Source organism: Coenobita brevimanus, chromosome 24 (assembly GCF_032717465.1).
Source record: "Coenobita brevimanus isolate Jiangsu-jjx chromosome 24, ASM3271746v2, whole genome shotgun sequence".
Classification (NCBI taxonomy): Eukaryota; Metazoa; Arthropoda; class Malacostraca; order Decapoda; family Coenobitidae; genus Coenobita; species Coenobita brevimanus.
This window is the reverse complement of record NC_136977.1, coordinates 57,738,108-57,758,236: the sequence shown is the minus strand read 5'-3', so window position 1 is coordinate 57,758,236 and position 20,129 is coordinate 57,738,108. Positions and strand designations below refer to the sequence as shown.

The window sequence follows — 20,129 nt, the reverse complement described above, 5'->3', positions numbered from 1 at the left end:
AAATTTTTTTCTTCTGTAAAAACTAATTGGAAATTCTTATTTAGTGCTTCACAAATATCTTCCTCTTGTGTATAAATGATTCCCTCGTCCGTAATGGATTGTATTATATCTTTTGCTTTGGTTTTGCTTCTGATATAGCTGTAAAACAGCTTTGGTTGATCACTACTTTTATTTATTATATCCTCCTCAAACTGTTTTTGGGCTTCCCTCCTTATTCTTGTATAGTCGTTTCTTGCCTGTTTGTAATTATTATACGCCCTTTCACTATTGTGTCTTCTGTATCTATTCCACAACAAATCTCTTCTTTCTTTTGATTTTTTACATTCTGTATTGAACCATTTCTGTATTTTCTTATCTGCTTCTTTGTGCTGTGGGATGTACTTCTGGACTCCTATTTCATAAAATTCACAAAATTTTTTATATACAGCATTTAAATCTTGTCCTCTAAGCTCATTTTCCCAATCAACTTCTAAGAAATACTTCTTTAGGTCTTGATAATTTCCCTTTTTATAGTTTATGCTCTTTTTGTAACTGTCATTGCTGTTTACTATGTCATATGCTATCCTGAAGTTATAATTTAGTACTGCATGATCGCTTTTGCCGAGTGGAGGGTGATATATTAAACTGTCAATGTCATTTTCTTGCCTAGTAAATATTAGATCTAGCACTGAAGGTACATCAAGTCCTCTTTTTCTAGTGGTTTCCCTCACATGTTGCGTTAAGAAAAACTCTTGTATGAGATCCAGGAGCTTTTGGTCCCAACAGCTTTCTTGGCTATTTATATCTAGAGTATTCCAATTTATATTTGTATTGAAGTCCCCAGTTAGTATAATTCTTTCCGATTTCTCTTCCATTTTATGTAGCAAGGATCTTATACTTTGAATTGTACTCTCTGCCAGGTCCTCATATTCGTCTCTTTCCTATGTGTTTGATCTGGGTGGCATATACAAATTGGCTACAATTACTTTACCTTCAGATGTGTCTATCTCTGCTGCAATCAGTTCTACTTGTGATGGTATATCTAGGTTTTATTTCCTTGACTTTTAGATTTTTCTTAGTTAATATTATAATTCCTCCTCCTTTTTTTAAATTTCTGTCTCTTCTCCATATATTGTATTCCTCTAAGTTTAGTATGTCATTGGATATCCTTGGTGTTAATTTTGTCTCAGTTAGGCATATTATTTGTGGTTCATTTTCTCTGACATAATCATTCATCTCTAGTAATTTAGATACCATTCCATCCACATTTGAGTACATCAACTTTATCATCTTGTTTATATACTTGTCATGACATGGTTCTATTAACTTCCTCCTTTTTCTTCCATCCTGTTTGTGTACCACTTTCGTACCTGCAATCCTATTACTTTGTAAAAAAATTTCTTCTTGTCCTCTTCTGATCTTCCCTCATTTTTTGTTTTGGCTTCCTCCCTTTTCTCTTTCAGTAATTCCAGTTCCTCTTGTGTTAGGCATCTTTTTATCCATACATTTTTGAACTCCTCTTTTTCCATAAGATTCTTTGCATTTTTTAGTATCTCTTCCACAGTGTTTACACTCTGGAAAGTCACCTTTAGAGGTCTTGTCTTGCTTTTCTCGTATTTCCCTAACCTTTTGTGTTCCTCTATGTCTTTACTACAGATTTCCTCTGATACTTCTTTCAGTAAGCTCATTACATTTGCCATCTCCTTTTTGTCTCTAGTGATCTTGTTTTTAATTTCTTCCTCTTCTATACCAGTGATTACTATTGATTTATTTATTTCTACTGAATCTCTGACTAACTTTGGATTGTTTTGGATTATTCTTTTCACTTCCTTTTTAATGCTTTTTTCCTCCACCCTTGTTTCTAAGTCTTTCTTTACTTTCACCATTTCAGCATACGTGGTTTCTACATCATTTTTGTAGCTTTGCACAGCTTCATTCACCTGTGTTATCTTCTCCTCAATATCACTGCTCTGGTCCATAAGACTGCTTGCTTGTCTAATTGTCTCTGTGTCATTTTTGAACTCTTCCATAACACTCTCGTGATTGACTACTGTACTTCCCATTTCACTCACTTTCTTCCTAAGCGTATTCAATTCCACTGTTAATTCACTGATGGTTGTGTCTTTCTTATTGGCCACCCTTCCTAGTTTTTCTATCTCTTCCTTTTGCAAGTGCATTTGCTTCTTTATTTCATCAATTTCATTTTTGAAAGCCATTTCTAGTTTGTGTACACGTTCAACCAGTCTATTGTGAGTCTCCACTTCAACCAGTTCTTGGTAGAAATCATCATTCTGCTTTTTACTTTTATCCCTTTTCTTTTCCAAATTTGTTTTACTGAAGTATGTATCCATTTTGTAATACTAAATGAACACAGTATGTACTTACAGAATGTGCACGCTTTCCCCGTGTTGCTGTAGTATAAACAAACCCAGCTGACTCAACGCATCGTGGTTCTTTGTTGTTTGAACCAGTCTTCGTTTTCGTTTTCGTTTTTTTAAAGGCTCCAACATGCTTGCATGTGTCGGCCTTGGTCACCTAATGGCGGCTCTCCATGCTGCACGATCCACTGCAGCCTCCCTGTTCAGTCCCTTAACCCTAAGGTCACACTTAATGACCTCATCCCATGTCTTTCTCGGTCTACCCCTCATAACCCCACCCCCAATATTAACACTTCTCACCTTCCTCACCCAACTATCATCCCCCATCCTCTCCACATGTCCAAACCACCTCAATCTACCTCTCCTCATCACAACACCAATACACTCCAGTCCCATCCTACCTCTCAACTCTTCCATTGTAAACCCAGCCCCTCCAGGCCTTGGACGCAGGGACGCACTGCACATCCACCTAATCATTGTCATTTCTGTACGTCTGAGCCGGCGAATGTCTTCCTCCTTCACTGCCCAGGTCTCACTGCCATACAGCATTACACTCCTAACACATGCTGCATACAAAGACCCCTTAGCACGTAGGGAGAGCCCCCTCAATGTCAGGAGAGGCAAGAGCTCCCTGAACTTCTTCCAACCACTTCTCACCCCAGCCACAGAGCTAGCTCCAGCCCCACCTCCAGCACACAACATGTCTCCTAAATAACAAAACTCTTCCACACACTCAAGAGATTCACCAGCAAGTTCAATTCTTTCACGTCTGACGATCTCCACCTGCTCACCCCGGCACGCCGTACACATAAAATCAGCATTATCTCGCAGTCTACCTCTGATACCACTACATCTCTTATGCACCCATTTATCACACACACCGCACAAGATGGAACCACCTCCCACGCCCCTGTGGCAAACTGCACATGGCCACTCTCCCTCGTCTTTGACAGTACCGCCACCAACCCTAGATATCATCACTTTTGTTTTATCTGCATTTACCCTTAAACCCTCTTGCCCCATACCATCTCTCCACTTCCTAAACTTTTCCTCCGCCTCCCTTTCATTCTCTGCAATCAACACCAAATCATCAGCATACAACAACTCCCACGGGAGTCCGTTTCTAAAGTCACGTGAAAGGGCTTCAAGTACCATGATAAACAACATGGGACTCAAGACTGACCCCTGATGCACACCAACATTCACGGAAAACTCATCACTCAAATCTCCATTCACTCTCACCTGGGTGTGAGCACCCACATACATGGCCATAACCACCCTAACCAGCCACTCCTCCAAGCCAAGCTTTCTCATTGCCCACTTCACCACCTCTCTAGGGACTCTGTCAAAGGCCTTTTCCAAATCAACAAAAACAAAATAAAGATCCCTTCTACCAATATATTTTTCCTGAAGCTGTCGAACAATGAATATGGCATCAGTGGTCCCCCCACCTGGCATAAACCCAAACTGCATCTCATCAATATTCACTCTTTCTCTAATCACACCCTCTAAAACTCTCTCCATTACCTTCATTATCTGATCTAAAAGCTTTATACCTCTATAATTCCCTCTTTCCAGGGCATCACCCTTCTCTTTATACACATTTACAATTACACTCTTCAGCCAATCATCTGGGACAACACACTCATAAATAATCCTATTTATCAGGTCAGTGACTAAACTCACCCCTATATCGCCTGAGGCCTTCAACATTTCGGCAGTCAACCCAGACACACCTGCTGCCTTCCCCACCCTCATCCTGCCCATTGCCTCACTCACAGTAGCAGTATCAATCAAAGGCCAAGGGCCAGACACTGGATCTGCTGGCTCCAAACCTTCCCTGTCCCAGTCAAACTCCTCATTCAACAACCGGTTATAATGCTCTCTCCATGCATCTTTAATATCCTCACTGTTCACCACTACCCTTCCTTCATCATTCTTCACACACTGCTCACCTATGATATCCCGATTATCCCTCTTCACCTGACCTGCCACCCTAAATATATTTTTCCTTTCCCCATGATTTAGGTTATCAAGTAATTGTCTCTGTGACTCAGACTTTGCCCTGTATACCTCTCTCCTAGCCCTACGCTTGGCAGCCAAATATTCCTCTTTGCTACCACCCTTCTTCCATTCCCGGAAAAGCCTTCTTTTCTCCTTAATTGCAGCTTCTACACCCTCATCCCACCACCAAGTTACTTTATGTCTTGGTGGTCCTCTTGTCCAGCCGCATGTTACATCAGTAACTCTCAAGAAATTGTTCTTGAGGACTCTGTACTGTTCATTAACGCCTCTGTCTACAGCTCCCTGTTCAGCCACCACTCTCCTCAACTCGCTTATTATTTCTTTACCTTTTAATAATGAAAAATCATTTAGTCTATCCTGGTACAGAGCTTGACTCATTCAAAGATACTAATTTAAGTAATTGCCACTGTTTTGGTACGGAGCGCCGATGTCCGACATCTGCATCTGATGACTCCCTGACTGTGTGTGTGTGTGTATTTACCTATTTGTATTTACCTATTTGTAGTATACAGGAATTGAGCAATGCTCGTGTTGTCCTGTCTCCATATCCACATTTATCAAGTCTACCTTTACACACATGAATGTTTTTCTCATGCACCACCTCTTTGTCTAAGTCGTTCCAAATATTTAAGTATTTACCTAGTATACCTAATTGTGATATACACGGAATGTACTATGCTCGTAGATTTCCGTCGCTGTTTCTCAATAAGTCGAATTTAACTTTAAACTCGTTTAAGTTTTTAGACTGGACGATCTCTTTGTCCAGGCTATTCCATAAGTCTATACTTCTGTAAGGAAAGCTACATTTCTTGATATCCTTCAAGCAGCTTGACTTTTTCAATTTCATTCCATGTCCTCTTGTTGCTCTCTTATCCCATACAAACAGATCCTCTTTGTCAATTTTATCTACTCCCACCATGGTCCTAAACACCGCAATCATGTCTCTCCGCTTTCTCCTTTCCTCTAACGAAGGCAAATCCAGTTTTTCCAGCCTCTCTCTGTATGACAGGTCTGTCAGACTGGGGACCATCTTGGTTGCTGTTCTTTGTATTCTCTCAATCTTGTTTATATCTTTCTTTTTGTGTGGGGACCACACTACCGCTGCATATTCTAACCTGGGGCGGATCATGGCCACTATCAATTTTTTCATCATTTCCTCATCCATATAATGAAATGCTACTCTTATGTTAGTCAAGAGCTTATAAGTCTCTCCAACTATCTTGTTAATGTGCTTTTCTGGTGACAAACTATCTTGGACCAGCACTCCCAAATCTTTCTGTTCTCTCCTTTTTGTGATTAATTCATTACCCAAAAAATAATTCAGTGATGGTCTCCTGGTACTTTTACCCATTTCCAATATTTTACATTTCTTTACATTAAATTTCATTTCCCACGTCTGGCTCCAATTGTGTATCCTATCCAAATCCTCCTGCAGTATTTTACAATCCTCCTCAGCCTCTATCTTCCTCAAGATCATTACATCATCAGCAAACAGACTTGCATAACTGTTCACTCCATCTACCATATCATTTACGTAAATTAGGAACATTACTGGCGCCAACACTGAACCTTGAGGGACTCCACTTGTTACTTCCCTCCATCCAGACATCTTTTCCTTTATTACTGTCCTCATTTGTCTGTCTCTCAAAAAATCTCTCATCCATTCCAGAAGTTTCCCCTTTAGTCCTCCTATATATTCTAGTTTCCACATTAGTCTCTTATGAGGTACCTTGTCAAAGGCCTTCTCTAAGTCTAAGTACACACAATCCACCCAACCATCTCTCTCCTGTACCACATCAATCGCTCTTGAGTAAAAGCTCAACAAGTTTGAAACACATGACCTTCCACTTCTGAATCCAAACTGACATTCAGCCAAAATATTCATCTCTTCCAGATATTTTATCCATCTGTCTTTCAGGATTCTCTCACACAATTTTGCGACCATGCTGGTTAGAGACACTGGTCTATAATTCAGGGGTTCTTCCCTGTTTCCTCCCTTGTAAATTGGTACCACATTTGCCCTCTTCCATTCTTTTGGCACTTTCCCCTCTTCCAGTGAGCATACAATTAAGCTGTGAATTTTATCCGCCAGTTGTTCTCTGCATTCCTTCAGTACCCAATTAGAAATTCCATCAGGTCCTGGGGCTTTCCTTACATCTTGAGTTTCCAGTAATTTATACACTTCTGTACCTCCACTTTTATATCTTTCATCACCGGAACATTTCTAATCACTCCCTCCCCTTCCACAAGCTCCTTTTCTTTAGTGAAAACTGACTGGAAATGTTTGTTCATTATTTCTGCTTGCATTGCTGCATCCTTAAAGACCTCTCCTTCTACTTTCAGCTTGGTGATTCCTTCCTTTTGTTTCAGTTTGCCATTAACAAATCTATAAAACAGTTTGGGTTCATCCTTGCATTTGTCAATTATACCTTTTTCAAAATTCCTTTCTTCTTCTCTACGTATTCTTGTGTATTCATTTCTTGTTCTTTTATATTCTTCCTTTGTTCTGTCGTTACCTCTCTTTCTCCAATTGTTCCACGCCTTATCTCTCTCTTTTTTTTGCTATCATACACCTTCTATTAAACCACTCCTTTTTCCTGTTTTCTTTCCCTCTTACTCTTGGTACAAATTTTTCCACTCCCAAATTATAGAGGTCTAGAAAGATATCCCACTTCCTCTGTATCTCTCTTGTTTCTCTGAATTTTCTCCAATCCGCATTTTCAAAAAAGTTTCTCAATCCTGTAAAATTTGCTTTGCCAAAGTTGTATCTTCCCTGTCTATGAAGCTCGTCTCTTGGCTTGACGTTTCCTGTTAACATCTGGAACTCAGTGACCACGTGATCACTTTTTCCCAAAGGACAGAGATATTCCAATGATTCTATTACATCGGGTTCTTTGGTGAACAGTAATTCCAACCTTGCTGGTGTGTCCTCACCTCGAAACCGTGTCTCTTCTTTGACCCATTGCATCATCACATTATTCATTATTATATTTAATAACATAGTGCCCCACGAATCCTCGCCGCCTCCCGAGTACCATTCCTCCCAGTTCACCTCTTTACAATTAAAATCACCCACCAAAATTATATTATTGCTTTTCTCAATTATTTTTTGCAAGTAGTTAGCCATATCTGACAACATCTCATGGTATTCATCATCCTTCCATGCTCTCGTCTTTGGGGGAACATACACTACCGCCATATCTCCCTTAACATTCTCTCCAGTTTCTGATTTCATATATATCACTTCAGCCCTGCCTTCTCCCATTTCCACAGTATTTACATTTATGTTGTTCTTCACTGCTGTCATCACTCCTCCTCCCTTTTTTTCTTTTCTGGCTTTTCTCCATAGTTTGTATTTACCATCTCCCAAATGAACATCAGTATCTTCTCTTAATTTGGTCTCTACAAAGCACATGACATCAGGTTCATGTTCTCTCAAGAAATCATTAATTTCGATCCTTGTCGATATAAAACCATCAACATTAGTATATAACACCTTCAAATTATTTTTGACGTTTTTAATACCCTCTTCTCTCCTACTCTCTGTCCGTACCACTTCCTCAACTTCTGATCTTTCACAACCATCCCCCCTAGTTTCCTTCACTTCTATTTCCTTAAATACCATTTCCTTACTTTCATATCCAATACTCTCCAAAAAAAAGTATTACGTTCTTCCTCTGTCCTCTTATCATTTTTTTCCTTTACTTCTTCCTTTAATGATTTTAAAACTTCTCTTTCTTCTTCATTCAGATCTTTTCTTATTATAATATTTTCCATCCCCGCCTCTTTGCTTAATTTCCAGGTCACTTTAAGTATCTCATTTATTACACTTTCTGATGTAAACTTGACTCTCATTGGTCTTGTTTCCCCTTTCTTATAAGGCCCTATCCTCCTTACTTCCTCAGTTTCTTTTACCCACTTGTCTCTTTCGGGGTCAATCTTGCCTAATATTCCTCTCACCATGTTTGTGTCTCTCTCGAGTCTTACGAACCTAACCTTTTCTTCCTCTTCCCTGTTTCCAAATACTACCACACATCTGTTCCTTTCTACAGTTTCTTTCACTATTTTCTCTTTTTTCTTCAGTATTTTCACTACATTTTCTTCCATTTCTTTCTTGTTCATTTCCATTCCTTCCTGAATGATTTCTCTTAAGTTGACCACTTCTTTCTGTTCTTCTTCTACATGTGCCCACTTTGCCTTATGTTCTTCTAATACATTACTCACCTTCTCCGTTTTATTAGTACTCTCTTCTAGTTTCCTCCTCAGTTCAACATTTTCCCGCTTCAAATTCCTAATCTCTTCATTGGCTGTTTCATTAGACTGGATCAGACTCTGTATGGTGGTTTCCGTATTTACTGACACATCCTTTATCACTAGATTCTCTACTTTCTTTTCGAGTTCACTAATCCTCATAATTAATGTTTTCACCAGGTCCATGACATTGGTATTAGCATCAAATCCTTGAAATTCCATTCCCTCACTGTTTACATTTTCGGCCATGTTTAATGTACCGGTAAAGTACCAAAACAGCTGTTACCGAATAAACCACAAACATTCATGTATACTATAGCCAACAAATCTTTACATTTTTGGTAGTCTACTAACTTTCATTATTTTAAATTTAAAGAAAGACCCTAGGAGACAGGACAGACAAAATTCCTGAAACTACTCAAGGTTTAGGAGCGATGACTGGGACGTCTGCTCTCTCCGGCTGTTCGTTCGTGTGTGTGTGTGTGTGTGTGTTTGTAATTCACCGGGTCGGTGTTTGTGTGTGTGTGTGTGTGTGTGTGTGTGTGTGTGTGTGTGTGTGTGTGTGTGTGTGTGTAATTCACCGGGTCGGTGTTTGTGTGTGTGTGTGTGTGTGTGTGTGTGTGTGTGTGTGTGTGTGTGTGTGTGTATGTGTGTGTGTGTGTGTGTGACAGACTGACTGGTAGTTGCACACTCTTATGGCCAGGTTACTCCTCTGAACACCTTGACTTATTAAATACTGTAAATTGAACTAAACATGTTGTGTAGGTCCACAAATGGCCTTTACTTGGCTTCGCAGTATCATCTGCCCAGCAACAGTTAAGAATCTTGCCATGCACTCTGAGGTGTTAAGCTCCGTATCCATTTCAGGATACTAACAGCAATGCACCTTGTGATGTATATTAAAAATATCTTGTAGGAGGAGGCTGTTGGTTCCTTGAAAGCAGTGATAAGAAACAGGGAAGTGAGCATGGAAGTGAAAAAGTTACTACATGACAGTATTGTGATACCAACTCTAACGTATGGAAGTGAAGCTTGGACATTGTTGGAAGGACACAAGTCAAGAGTGAGAGCAGTGGAAATGAGTTATTTAAGAGGAGCCTGTGGAGCCACGTGGAGAGACAGGCTGACGAATGAGGATATAAAGGAGCGTTGTGGTGTGGGTGTGGATGTGGATGTGATAGGAAGCATTATGAGGAACACACTGAGGTGGTTTGGCCATGTGGAGAGGATGGAGGGTGAAAGACTGACGAAGAGAGTGTATGTGAGTGAGGTGGAGGGGGGAAGAGGGAGGGGGAGGCCGAGGATGAGATGGAGGGATGGGGTGGAGAGGTATATGAGAGAGGGGGGTGTGAGTTGGGAGCAGGGCAGTGAAATGGCGGGGGACAGGGCGACTTGGAGGCGATTTGTTTGTGGCCACCCCAAACGGGATTGAGGCGTCTGGCAATAGATAGATAGATAGGAGGCTGTAGCATGGGCCGAACAGGGTGGTACTCCCAAGGGGAATGGGAATGCTGGTGATAGGGAGAGCTGGAGCTCCTGTTTCACTGGCTATCTAACCATCCCCCTTTGCTGACCTTTTCAGTGTGACAGTAACATGGAGAGTAGACCAGCATACTCTCCCAGACATTTCCTCTAACTATCCTATCCACTACACCACATGCACTTTACATTTCATACAATGTATCCCACTACATTACAGGGGTTGGCGCTAGCAAGGGCATGCGGCCAGAAAACTTTGCCCCTGCTGCCTAGTGGCGGACTTCTGGGGGGAGGCTTGACGGTGGTTCCGCCAGCATAGATCTTGGGTCCAGGGCGAGATGGGGCTCGGGCCTGTGCTAGAGGGTACAGGGTATTGCGGTTCCCAGGCTGCCGCTTCCGCCCAATAGAGAGGGGCCCGAACCTGGGAGTAGCGCCCCAGGAGGCTGCCCTATCAGTGGGTGTATAATGGCGGGATAGTTGCAGTGCCAAGGCGCGCATGGAAGGTGTCCCTGCAGCTGTCCTGGCAGGGTGCCACGAGGCCACTACCACAGCCACTGGTAAGCTGGTGGGCTAGGGGTCCCAGATCCATTGCTTGGACCTGGGACTGTGCAGTGAGTGGGGCCTGTGGTATGTCTATCCCCTTTATTAATACTGAATATGACAAAACACAAGAAAAAGTTTCAAAGCAAGCCTGAGGACAGCAAATCACCCAGGGGGATGAGAGTGGGTTCATGGAATGTAGGAAGTTTGAGGGGAAGAGCGGGGGAAGTTGTTAAGGCGTTCAGTAGGAGGTGGGTGGATGCGGCATGTTTGCAGGAAGTTCGGTACAGGGGTGGATCAGCCAGACAGATCGTTGGGAAGGACTGTTGCTATAAGTTGTTTCGGCAAGAGGGAACAAATGGATATGGAGGTGTTGGTGTGATGGTTGCGGAGAAATGTGTGGAATATGTTATGAATGTTATGAGAGTAAACGATAGGATATTGGTAGTGAAAATTCTGTTCGGTAGAAGGATAGCTGCGATTATATCGGCACATGCTCCACAGGCAGGATTGGATGAAGCAGAGAAAGATAGATTTTGGGATGATTTTATACATGTAGTGGGTGGTATGCAGGATGATGAGATAGTGGTTTTGGGAGGGGACTTAATGGTCATGTAGGTGAAGCAGCACTAGGTTATGAAGGAGTGCATGGGGGATGTGCATATGGTATAAGGAATGCAGAAGGGGAAAGGATACTTGAGTTTGGGGAGGCAACGGACATGATTGTGTGCAACACATATTTTAGGAAAAGAGACAGTAGGTTAATTACGTATGAGTCTGGGGGAAATAGCAATCAGATAGAATATTTTCTGGTTAGGAGGGCCGATAGGAGGTTAGTGAGGGATGTTAAAGTTACAGGAAGTGAGGAGTGTGTGCAACAGCACAAACTACAAATTTGTGATATGGTGCTTAAAGAACGAGTGATGAAAAAGAGGACTTATGTACCTAGGAGGAAAATATGGAAGCTGAAAAACCAAGTAGTAAGGGATGCCTTCTATAGCGAGTTGAGGAGAGTGGTGGCTGAACAGGGAGCTGTAGACAGAGGCGTTAATGAACAGTACAGAGCCCTCAAGAACAATCTCTTGAGAGTTACTGATGTAACATGTGGTTGGACAAGAGGACCACCAAGACATAAAGTAACTTGGTGGTGGGATGAGGGTGTAGAAGCTGCAGTTAAGGAGAAAAGAAGACTTTTCTGGGAATGGAAGAAGGGTGGTAGCAAAGAGGAATATTTGGCTGCCAAACGTAGGGCTAGAAGAGAGGTATACAGGGCAAAGTCTGAGTCACAGAGACTTTTACTTGATAACCTAAATCATGGGGAAAGGAAAAATATGATATTCAGGGTGGCAGGTCAGGTGAAGAGGGATAATCGGGATATTATAGGTGAGCAGTGTGTGAAGAATGATGAAGGAAGGGTAGTGGTGAACAGTGAGGATATTAAAAATGCATGGAAAGAGCATTATAACCGGTTGTTGAATGAGGAGTTTGACTGGGACAGAGAAGGTTTGGAGCCGGCAGATCCAGTGTCTGGCCCTTGGCCTTTGATTGATGCTGCTACTGTGAGTGAGGCAATAGACAGGATGAAGGTGGGGAAGGCAGCAGGTGTGTCTGGGTTAACTGCCGAAATGTTGAAGGCCTTAGGCGATATATGGGTGAAGTTAGTCACTGACCTGATAAACAGGATTATTTATGAGTGTGTTGTTCCAGGTGATTGGCTGAAGAGTGTAATTGTAAATGTGTATAAGGGGAAGGGTGATGCCCTGGAAAGAGGAAATTATAGAGGTATAAAGCTTTTAGATCAGATAATGAAGGTAATGGAGAGAGTTTTAGAAGGTATGATTAGAGAAAGAGTGAATATTGATGAGATGCAGTTTGGGTTTATGCCAGGTAGGGGGACCACTGATGCCATATTCATTGTTCGACAGCTTCAGGAAAAATATATTGGTAGGAGAAGGGATCTTGATTTTGTTTTTGCTGATTTGGAAAAGGCCTTTGACACAGTCCGTAGAGAGGTGGTGAAGTGGGCAATGAGAAAGCTTGGCTTGGAGGAGTGGCTGGTTAGGGTGGTTATGGCTATGTATGTGGGTGCTCACACCCAGGTAAGAGTGAATGGAGATTTCAATGATGGGTTTTCTGTGACTGTTGGTGTGCATCAGGGGTCAGTTTTGAGTCCCATGTTGTTTATCGTGGTACTTGAAGCCCTTTCACGTGACTTTAGAAATGGACTTCCGTGGGAGTTGTTGTATGCTGATGATTTGGTGTTGATTGCAGAGAACGAAAGGGAGGCAGAGGAAAGGTTTAGGAAATGGAGAGATGGTATGGGGCACAAGGGCTTAAGGGTAAATGCAGATAAAACAAAAGTGATGATATCTAGGGTTGGTGGGTACTGTCAAAGACGAGGGAGAGTGGCCATGTGCAGTTTGTCACAAGGGCGTGGGAAGTAATTCCATCTTGTGTGGTGTTTGTGATAAATGGGTGCATAAGAGATGTAGTGGTATCAGAAGTAGACTGTGAGATAATGCTGATTTTATGCGTATGATGTGTCGGGGAGAGCAGGTGGAGATTGTCAGGCGTGAAAGAATTGAACTTGCTGGTGAATCTCTTGAGTGTGTGGAAGAGTTTTGTTATTTGGGAGACATGTTGTGTGCTGGAGGTGGGGCTGGAGCTAGCTCTGTGGCTGGGGTGAGAAGTGGTTGGAAGAAGTTCAGGGAGCTCTTGCCTCTCCTGACATTGAGAGGGCTCTCCCTACATGCTGAGGGGTCTTTGTATGCAGCATGTGTTAGGAGTGTAATGCTGTATGGTAGTGAGACCTGGGCAGTGAAGGAGGAGGATATTCGCCGGCTCAGACATACAGAAATGACAATGATTAGGTGGATGTGTAGTGCGTCCCTGTGTCCAAGGTCTGGGGGGGCTGGGTTCACGATGGAAGAGTTGAGAGGTAGGATGGGACTGGAGTGTATTGGTGTTGTGATGAGGAGAGGTAGATTGAGATGGTTTGGACATGTGGAGAGGATGGGGGATGATAATTGGGTGAGGAAGGTGAGAAGTGTTAATATTGAGTTTGGGGTTACGAGGGGTAGACCGAGAAGGACATGGGACGAGGTCATTAAGTGTGACCTCAGGGTTAAGGGACTGAACATGGAGGCTGCAATGGATCGTGCAGCATGGAGAGCTGCCATTAGGTGACCAAGGCCAACACATGCAAGCATGTTGGAGCCTTTAAAAACTAAACGAAACGAAACGAAACATCTTCCACATATGCCATCTACTCCAAAAACAATATTTAACCCATTGCTCCTCAACTTGTCTCTTATATTCTGCCTTTTTTCCATCCTCTTGTAGCCTTTCCACCCTCCTTGTAAGAAATACTTCCTCCTGTCCTTCCTCCTGTCGTCACTTGGAATGCCTGGTACAAATTAGGATACATCCCATAGTTTTTTTTGCTTTCATTATCGGGCAGTTCCTCACACGTCGCGTTTAGTACCAGTTTTGCATGGTAACAGAGGGATTGCCGTACAAGCAGTCCTCATTATGAGTAAGAGTTGTGTTCCAAAGTGCCACTATTCTCACCATACAAGTGGTATTGTAAATTGGAACTGTACTGGTAATAGGGAATCCTTTGTTTTTTATTGTGTATATAATAGCATAAAAGAAGTAACACAAGGTAATTTATGATGGCAACTTATTGTTGGCATATTCCTTTCCATGCCATAAAGACATGAAGCATTGACAGCAGCACTAAGTGAGAAGGATGCCCACCTGGCCTTGTTGGAAGTGGGAGGTGTGAGGTCATCCAGGGCAGCTCAAGAGCTGGAAGACCTCAAGAAAGACCGTACAAAACTCCTTGATGCTGTTAAACACCAGGTAAAGTACATCATCAAACCCAGCTGTCAGAATCAGTCATTAACCACATCAGTCTGATCATCTTCATTTTAAACAAACCATCACCAGACAATTTTATTCAGCTCGTGGGAGCTCTCTTTTACTTGAGGATTTATCTGACTCCATTCATTTTTGTAAAGTTTCTCCTAAGCTGAATAAAATTATGGGATACAACAAGAAATACAGTATATAGAAAATACATTGGATTGAGGGCCTAGCCTCGTCACTCAGAGGATACCTTTTTAATTTTATTCTAGCTAATGTTCAAAGATTCTGTTCAGTTTAAAGGAACCCACACATATTGAAGGGATTGATGAAGGGCATATTTAACTCCTCTTGTTCAAAAAGTCTTTTCGGACTTGGATAAAATTGTTCAGAGATAACAAGAATGAATTATGAAATACAGCATGTCAACTCAGTGAAGTGGTTAGGCTGCACCACTACAGTGCAGGAAGCCAAGTCAGATACTTAGTACAAAATCAAACAATAGCTTCCAAGAATATGCTTCAGGAAACATTATAGGAGCATGCTTCAGGAGAGAAGACTTGTTCTCCATTTTGCTTAATTACCAGATACACTACATATATATGATTGATTAACAGAAATAAAGCTCAGCCTGGATATTTTCAGGGCTTTTTTTTTTTTAGATTCGTGTCCCCCTCACTTGGTGAATTATATACAAGTCGCGTATTCATAAGGACAGTTTACTGATTACTGATTATTCTTTAGGATTTCTAAAAGTTGGGTGTTGATACTGACATAAGTGGAGAACCTGTGATGTAAACAGAATATTAAATTAGACTCAGTCAAACTGACTAACACTGTTATATCCCATTGTGGATATATCAGTAGATACTGCACCACACTTAATCTGGATAATTGGTAGCCTAATCCCTTACCGTTAATAGGCTGTGATGCAGGGGTGGGGAAGGGAGCCCCATGGTCCTTGAAAGTCAAGAAAATTTGCTATTTCCACAGGTTTATTGAGACATGATATGACATGACATCCACAAGATGTGATGTGCCTGGGATAACTGGGTGTTTTAAGACCTTGAAGATTAACAGACTTGGTGTTAGGTGTGTGAAATGGCACATGTAGGTGGCACAGTTATTGTGGTATGACATCCACAAACACTTCTGCGTGGGTGAAGGGGAGGCAGAGAGGGTTTAAATTGTTTAGACAAATGAAGTGCAATGTGTAGAATTAAGTATTACTGACAAAATACAGGGAAAATCTATACCTACCATAGACTGACTTTGAGTGGAAGGTAATACAATCCTTTGTTTTATGATTATACATCCACAATAGGCCTTTGAAAAAGGTACAGTGTCCTGTAATATGACCACAAGGGAACACACTTGTGGTCAGTTGTTAGCAAATAAACTGATACTTGTTTTCATCTGTATTTGGGTTGGGAGGCCAGTGGAATGGAATAGCCAGAATACTGGGACCAAGTCAGAGTAGGGAACAGTATATTGCAGACCACAGACTGTGTTGCTTTTTTAATGTCCCTTTTTCTGGTCCTCTGGAGGTGTTTGTCATGAATAAACTTCATAATACAGTGCATAAATATAATGTAGAATGAACTCAACTAGCTGAAGATGTACTTTGTATTATGTTCTGGCTAATGTCAGGCAGTTTTATTTAGCTTAATCAGAGACCTCTTTGGACTGATGAGGCTAGAAATAATATATTCACCCTTCAGCACAAGGATGTATGGTAATTTGTATTGTGTTCTGGCTAACACAAGAGATTTCATGAGTGAAGGGACTAGAAACGATCTCCATTAGCCCCTTGAGCATGAGGATGTACAGTACTTTTTTTTTTTCCTGGCTGATTCCAGATGTTTCCGCACAGCATAGAATAGACCCCATAGGCTAAAGGAGTGAGAAATAATCTTGAGTCCCTGCAGGCTGAGAATGTCCTTATGCTTTCATTGTGGCAAAATTATTATGTTCAGCTGAGGAGATACCCCTCTGAGTGAAGGAATCAGAATGGTCCAGCTAATAACTTTCATAAATTTTAGAATGTGTTTTTAGAGGAACCTTGCCAGGAATACTGATACTGGGTATGTTAGAATACAGAGGTCATATTCAACAGGACTTTTAAGTTATCGCTTTATAACACAGCTGAAAACACAGAGTTTACAGATACTGTACAAAAGTATCAATTTACTCAGGGTGAGGAGCGTGTAAGGTTAATGCAGGAGTATGCTGTGACTGACCTCAAGCTTGATGCCACACCACCAGAGACTCCACCACCACAGCAGGTAGGTTTATATGACTCTGCACATCAATCAGGCTGTGTTCATTTCAGTATGCACAAGTTTGAGGAGTACGTCTACTAATTTGAGACTTATGGAATGAGATTGGTGAGATGAATGTATAATGCAACACTAGAACAGAACAAAGAGGACACATGCGCATTAAGAGTACTAGTAAAGTGATGATTACAGATATGCTCTGTGAAATTACTTGGGTAGAAGCCTTGCACAGACCAGAATATGAAAGAGAGAGCTGCTGTGGACAACCCAAAGAAAATGTAGGATGAGGTCCTGAGATAGGACCTGGTTAGAGGATTTGACTGGGATGTTGCATGAGACCATACAGCATGGAAAGCAGCTACCAGGTGAGAAAGGGTAACCTGTGCAACCATAGGACAATGCCTTTTAAAACTCATGTTCGTAAGAATGATCACTCGGTCAAAAAATGTTAACTGTATCTCTCATATGTTGCTGTGCATTTGTTAAGTAGCAAATGAGAAGACACATCCAGTAGTCTAGGTTGTCCTTGAGGAAAAGAATTGTAGACCATTACCTCTCCGGTGCTAAATGTCTAAAATCAGATTTCATCCAGGATGGCCAGATTTCATCCTGGATGGCCATGACAGAATTTCACCAAGCCTTTCTGTTACCACTCATTTCAGCTCCCTCTCACCACTCAGTGCCATCCATTCTGTTACCACTCATTTCAGCTCCCTCTCACCACTCGGTGCCATCCATTCTCTTGTACTGTACTCCATCCATCATATCATCTCAGTCTAAGTCATCATCTCCTCATTCTTCCTTCTGTTTCACTTTTGTAAACTCTTCAGCTGTTTTTTTTTTCTTTCTTTCTTTTCTCAGTCAGTATACCCAAGCCATCTCTCTACATACCACTTAATCATCTTTACCATGAACACTCAGTTTTGTGTTTCCGCTTAGTGTAGTCGTTAATTTACTCATCTGTTTCTCCATGTTACTCCTGTCTTCCTTAGTTACCAGTAATTTATCACTGCAGCCATCTGATCCCTATAAAATGTCCATGTCTCTCTCCCATAATTTAGAGTTGGCACCAGCACAGAGTAAGAACCAGTCCCACTTTGCCCTCTTTAACCTGTCACGTCCCGAGCTATTTCGCACCTCCGACACCTCCCAGTCCTGAGGTATTTTCGAAAATTTTTTTTTTTTTGGCTAAAACCTCCGCTTTTGGTGAGAAACATCGAAATTTCATAGAGAAATCGCTCACCTGAGGTTTAAAATACTCGATCCAGGTACCAGTACCTCCTTACCTGACTGGGTTTTCTAACAGGCTGGCACCAAAGAAAACGAGTTCTGTGGGAGGGTAGCTATTTCACACCACTCATAAACGGTATTTATTTATTTACTTGGTACGAATTTATATGTAGTACGTGAGTATATTGGTTTTCAAACAGTAATATAGGCATTATAAGCATTGTTTCACTCGCTAACTCATCACCATACCTGACCTTTTTTTTTTTCTCATTTCCTGATCATCATTTCTGACTGTTTCTTCCTCTAATGCTATGTAAACTTTGTCTTCGACATTGTCATCAATTGGGGAATCACTCTGGCCCCGAATGTCTTTATTGGCCAGGTCACTGGTAACAGGTGAATTGCCGAGACTGGCGTGCGGGGGGGGAGGGGGAGGTTATGCAGTGTAAGGCATTGTCCCTGCTTGGCATCTTGTAGAGGAGTAGAGGAAGGTGTCCCGTGTATACGTATGAAAAATCACTTGCGAAAATTGAAAATTGTGCAAATTAGGGACCTTGCAATTGCACGACGTACCAGTACGTCGTCGGGACTGGCAAATGCAAAATGTTGCAACGTACCCATACGTCGACGGGATGGGGCGGGTTAAGGCATAGGGACCTAAGGCTAGGCCAACATAAGTGCAGTACATGAGAGGGTGAACTAGGTTACTCCCTTTGGTGGCATTACATGATTCAAAAATCTCTCAATCTCCACCTCTTGGGGAGGTCCCCCAGTGCTCTTTTTAACTCCAGAGCAACCAGTATCTCTTGCAGAACATAGATAAGTTCTTTTGTTACTCTTCCCAGAACTGCTCCTTCTCTTACCTCGCATCATGCTGAATGAAATAATATATGATTATCTCACTGTTAGACAAGCAGGGGGATCTTTAACAGTTCTAGAAGTTAGAATGGGTCAGATGTTTTGTGGGAGTTGGATATGGTAGTTGATTCTCATCTAAGTACTGTAAGTAGGTATCTTGGAGCATAGGCCTAAGATAAAGATCTTGTCATGTGAGTGTCACATCAGAGTATATGCATCCTCTTTAGAAAAACAGTATGGGAATATTTCCGTAAGTGGCATCAAGCAAACGATATTGCAAGGGCATTCTGGTGGCTGCAGAGAAATTTAAGTCACGGGCAAATATCTCCAGGAAGACCTAACCAAAAGGAGGCCAAATGAAGAGGTGTTTAATTAACAGATAGAAGATTAGAATGAATATTAATAGGTTGAGGGAGGTTAATAGTGTTGAAATGAGCAAACAGTGTGTAAAATGCAAAGTGACTGAGTGAATGGAGTATCTTGGTACTGTAGTGTACAGTACTTTAGAAAGAAGTTGCTTGCTGTCACTTTTCATTTTGCATCATATCTACACAGGCAGTGAATTTTACATCATTCTTGAAACTTCTGTTAGAGAATAACATCAGTATACAGTTATGGATAAAACTGTCATACAAACTATAAACTAATATGAGTCCAGGAAAACTAATTTTCTTTCTTCCACCAGGAATCTCGAGAGGATGTTGGTGAAGATAATGAATCTCCAAAGACACATTTATAAAAATCCATCTTCATACCACAGAAAGTAAGAGAGTTTAAAATAGACTTAATGTTGAGAAAGACTGAGAGTGAGGAATGGGATATAACTGAGAGTGAGGAATGGGATATAATTAAATGTAAAGAGAACAGTAGCTGTTGACAGTAGGAAACTGTTTCCACAATTATCATCAGTATCCCAGCCAAAATGCCAATGATCTTAAGGATATTTTGGATGAAGTTTAATGTGATAAACAGTGCATTCTTTTCTCATAAAAACTCTTTCATGTTGGAGAAGGGGTACAGACAGTAAAGGAAATGTTTTATTTTCAGCAGCTATATCTCTGGTATACAAAAATTCTTTAACTCAGAGTTACCAGCATCAGAAATTTCATGTATGTTAGGGAATAATTGTGCATATAGAGTAAGCTGCTCTTTTTCAAGCTGCTGATCTTTAAGCAGTTTGGTTAACATTTCAGCTTGGCACCTGTCTGAGCTTAGTCACTTTTGCACCATTACACATCCATGG

General features: G+C 41.4%; 1 protein-coding gene across 1 annotated transcript in view; it reads left to right on the top strand.

The window, feature by feature from the left end:
* brp (ELKS/RAB6-interacting/CAST family member bruchpilot) overlaps nucleotides 1-19,704 on the top strand; it is a 515,057-nt gene extending 495,353 nt beyond the window's left edge. The window contains exons 20-22 of the mRNA XM_080267644.1: nucleotides 14,369-14,516; nucleotides 16,715-16,804; nucleotides 19,572-19,704. Coding sequence (XP_080123770.1) covers nucleotides 14,369-14,516; nucleotides 16,715-16,804; nucleotides 19,572-19,625 — 292 coding nt within the window. The 3' untranslated portion in view covers nucleotides 19,626-19,704. The remainder of the gene's footprint in view (nucleotides 1-14,368; nucleotides 14,517-16,714; nucleotides 16,805-19,571) is intronic.
* The last annotated feature ends 425 nt before the right edge of the window (nucleotides 19,705-20,129 follow it).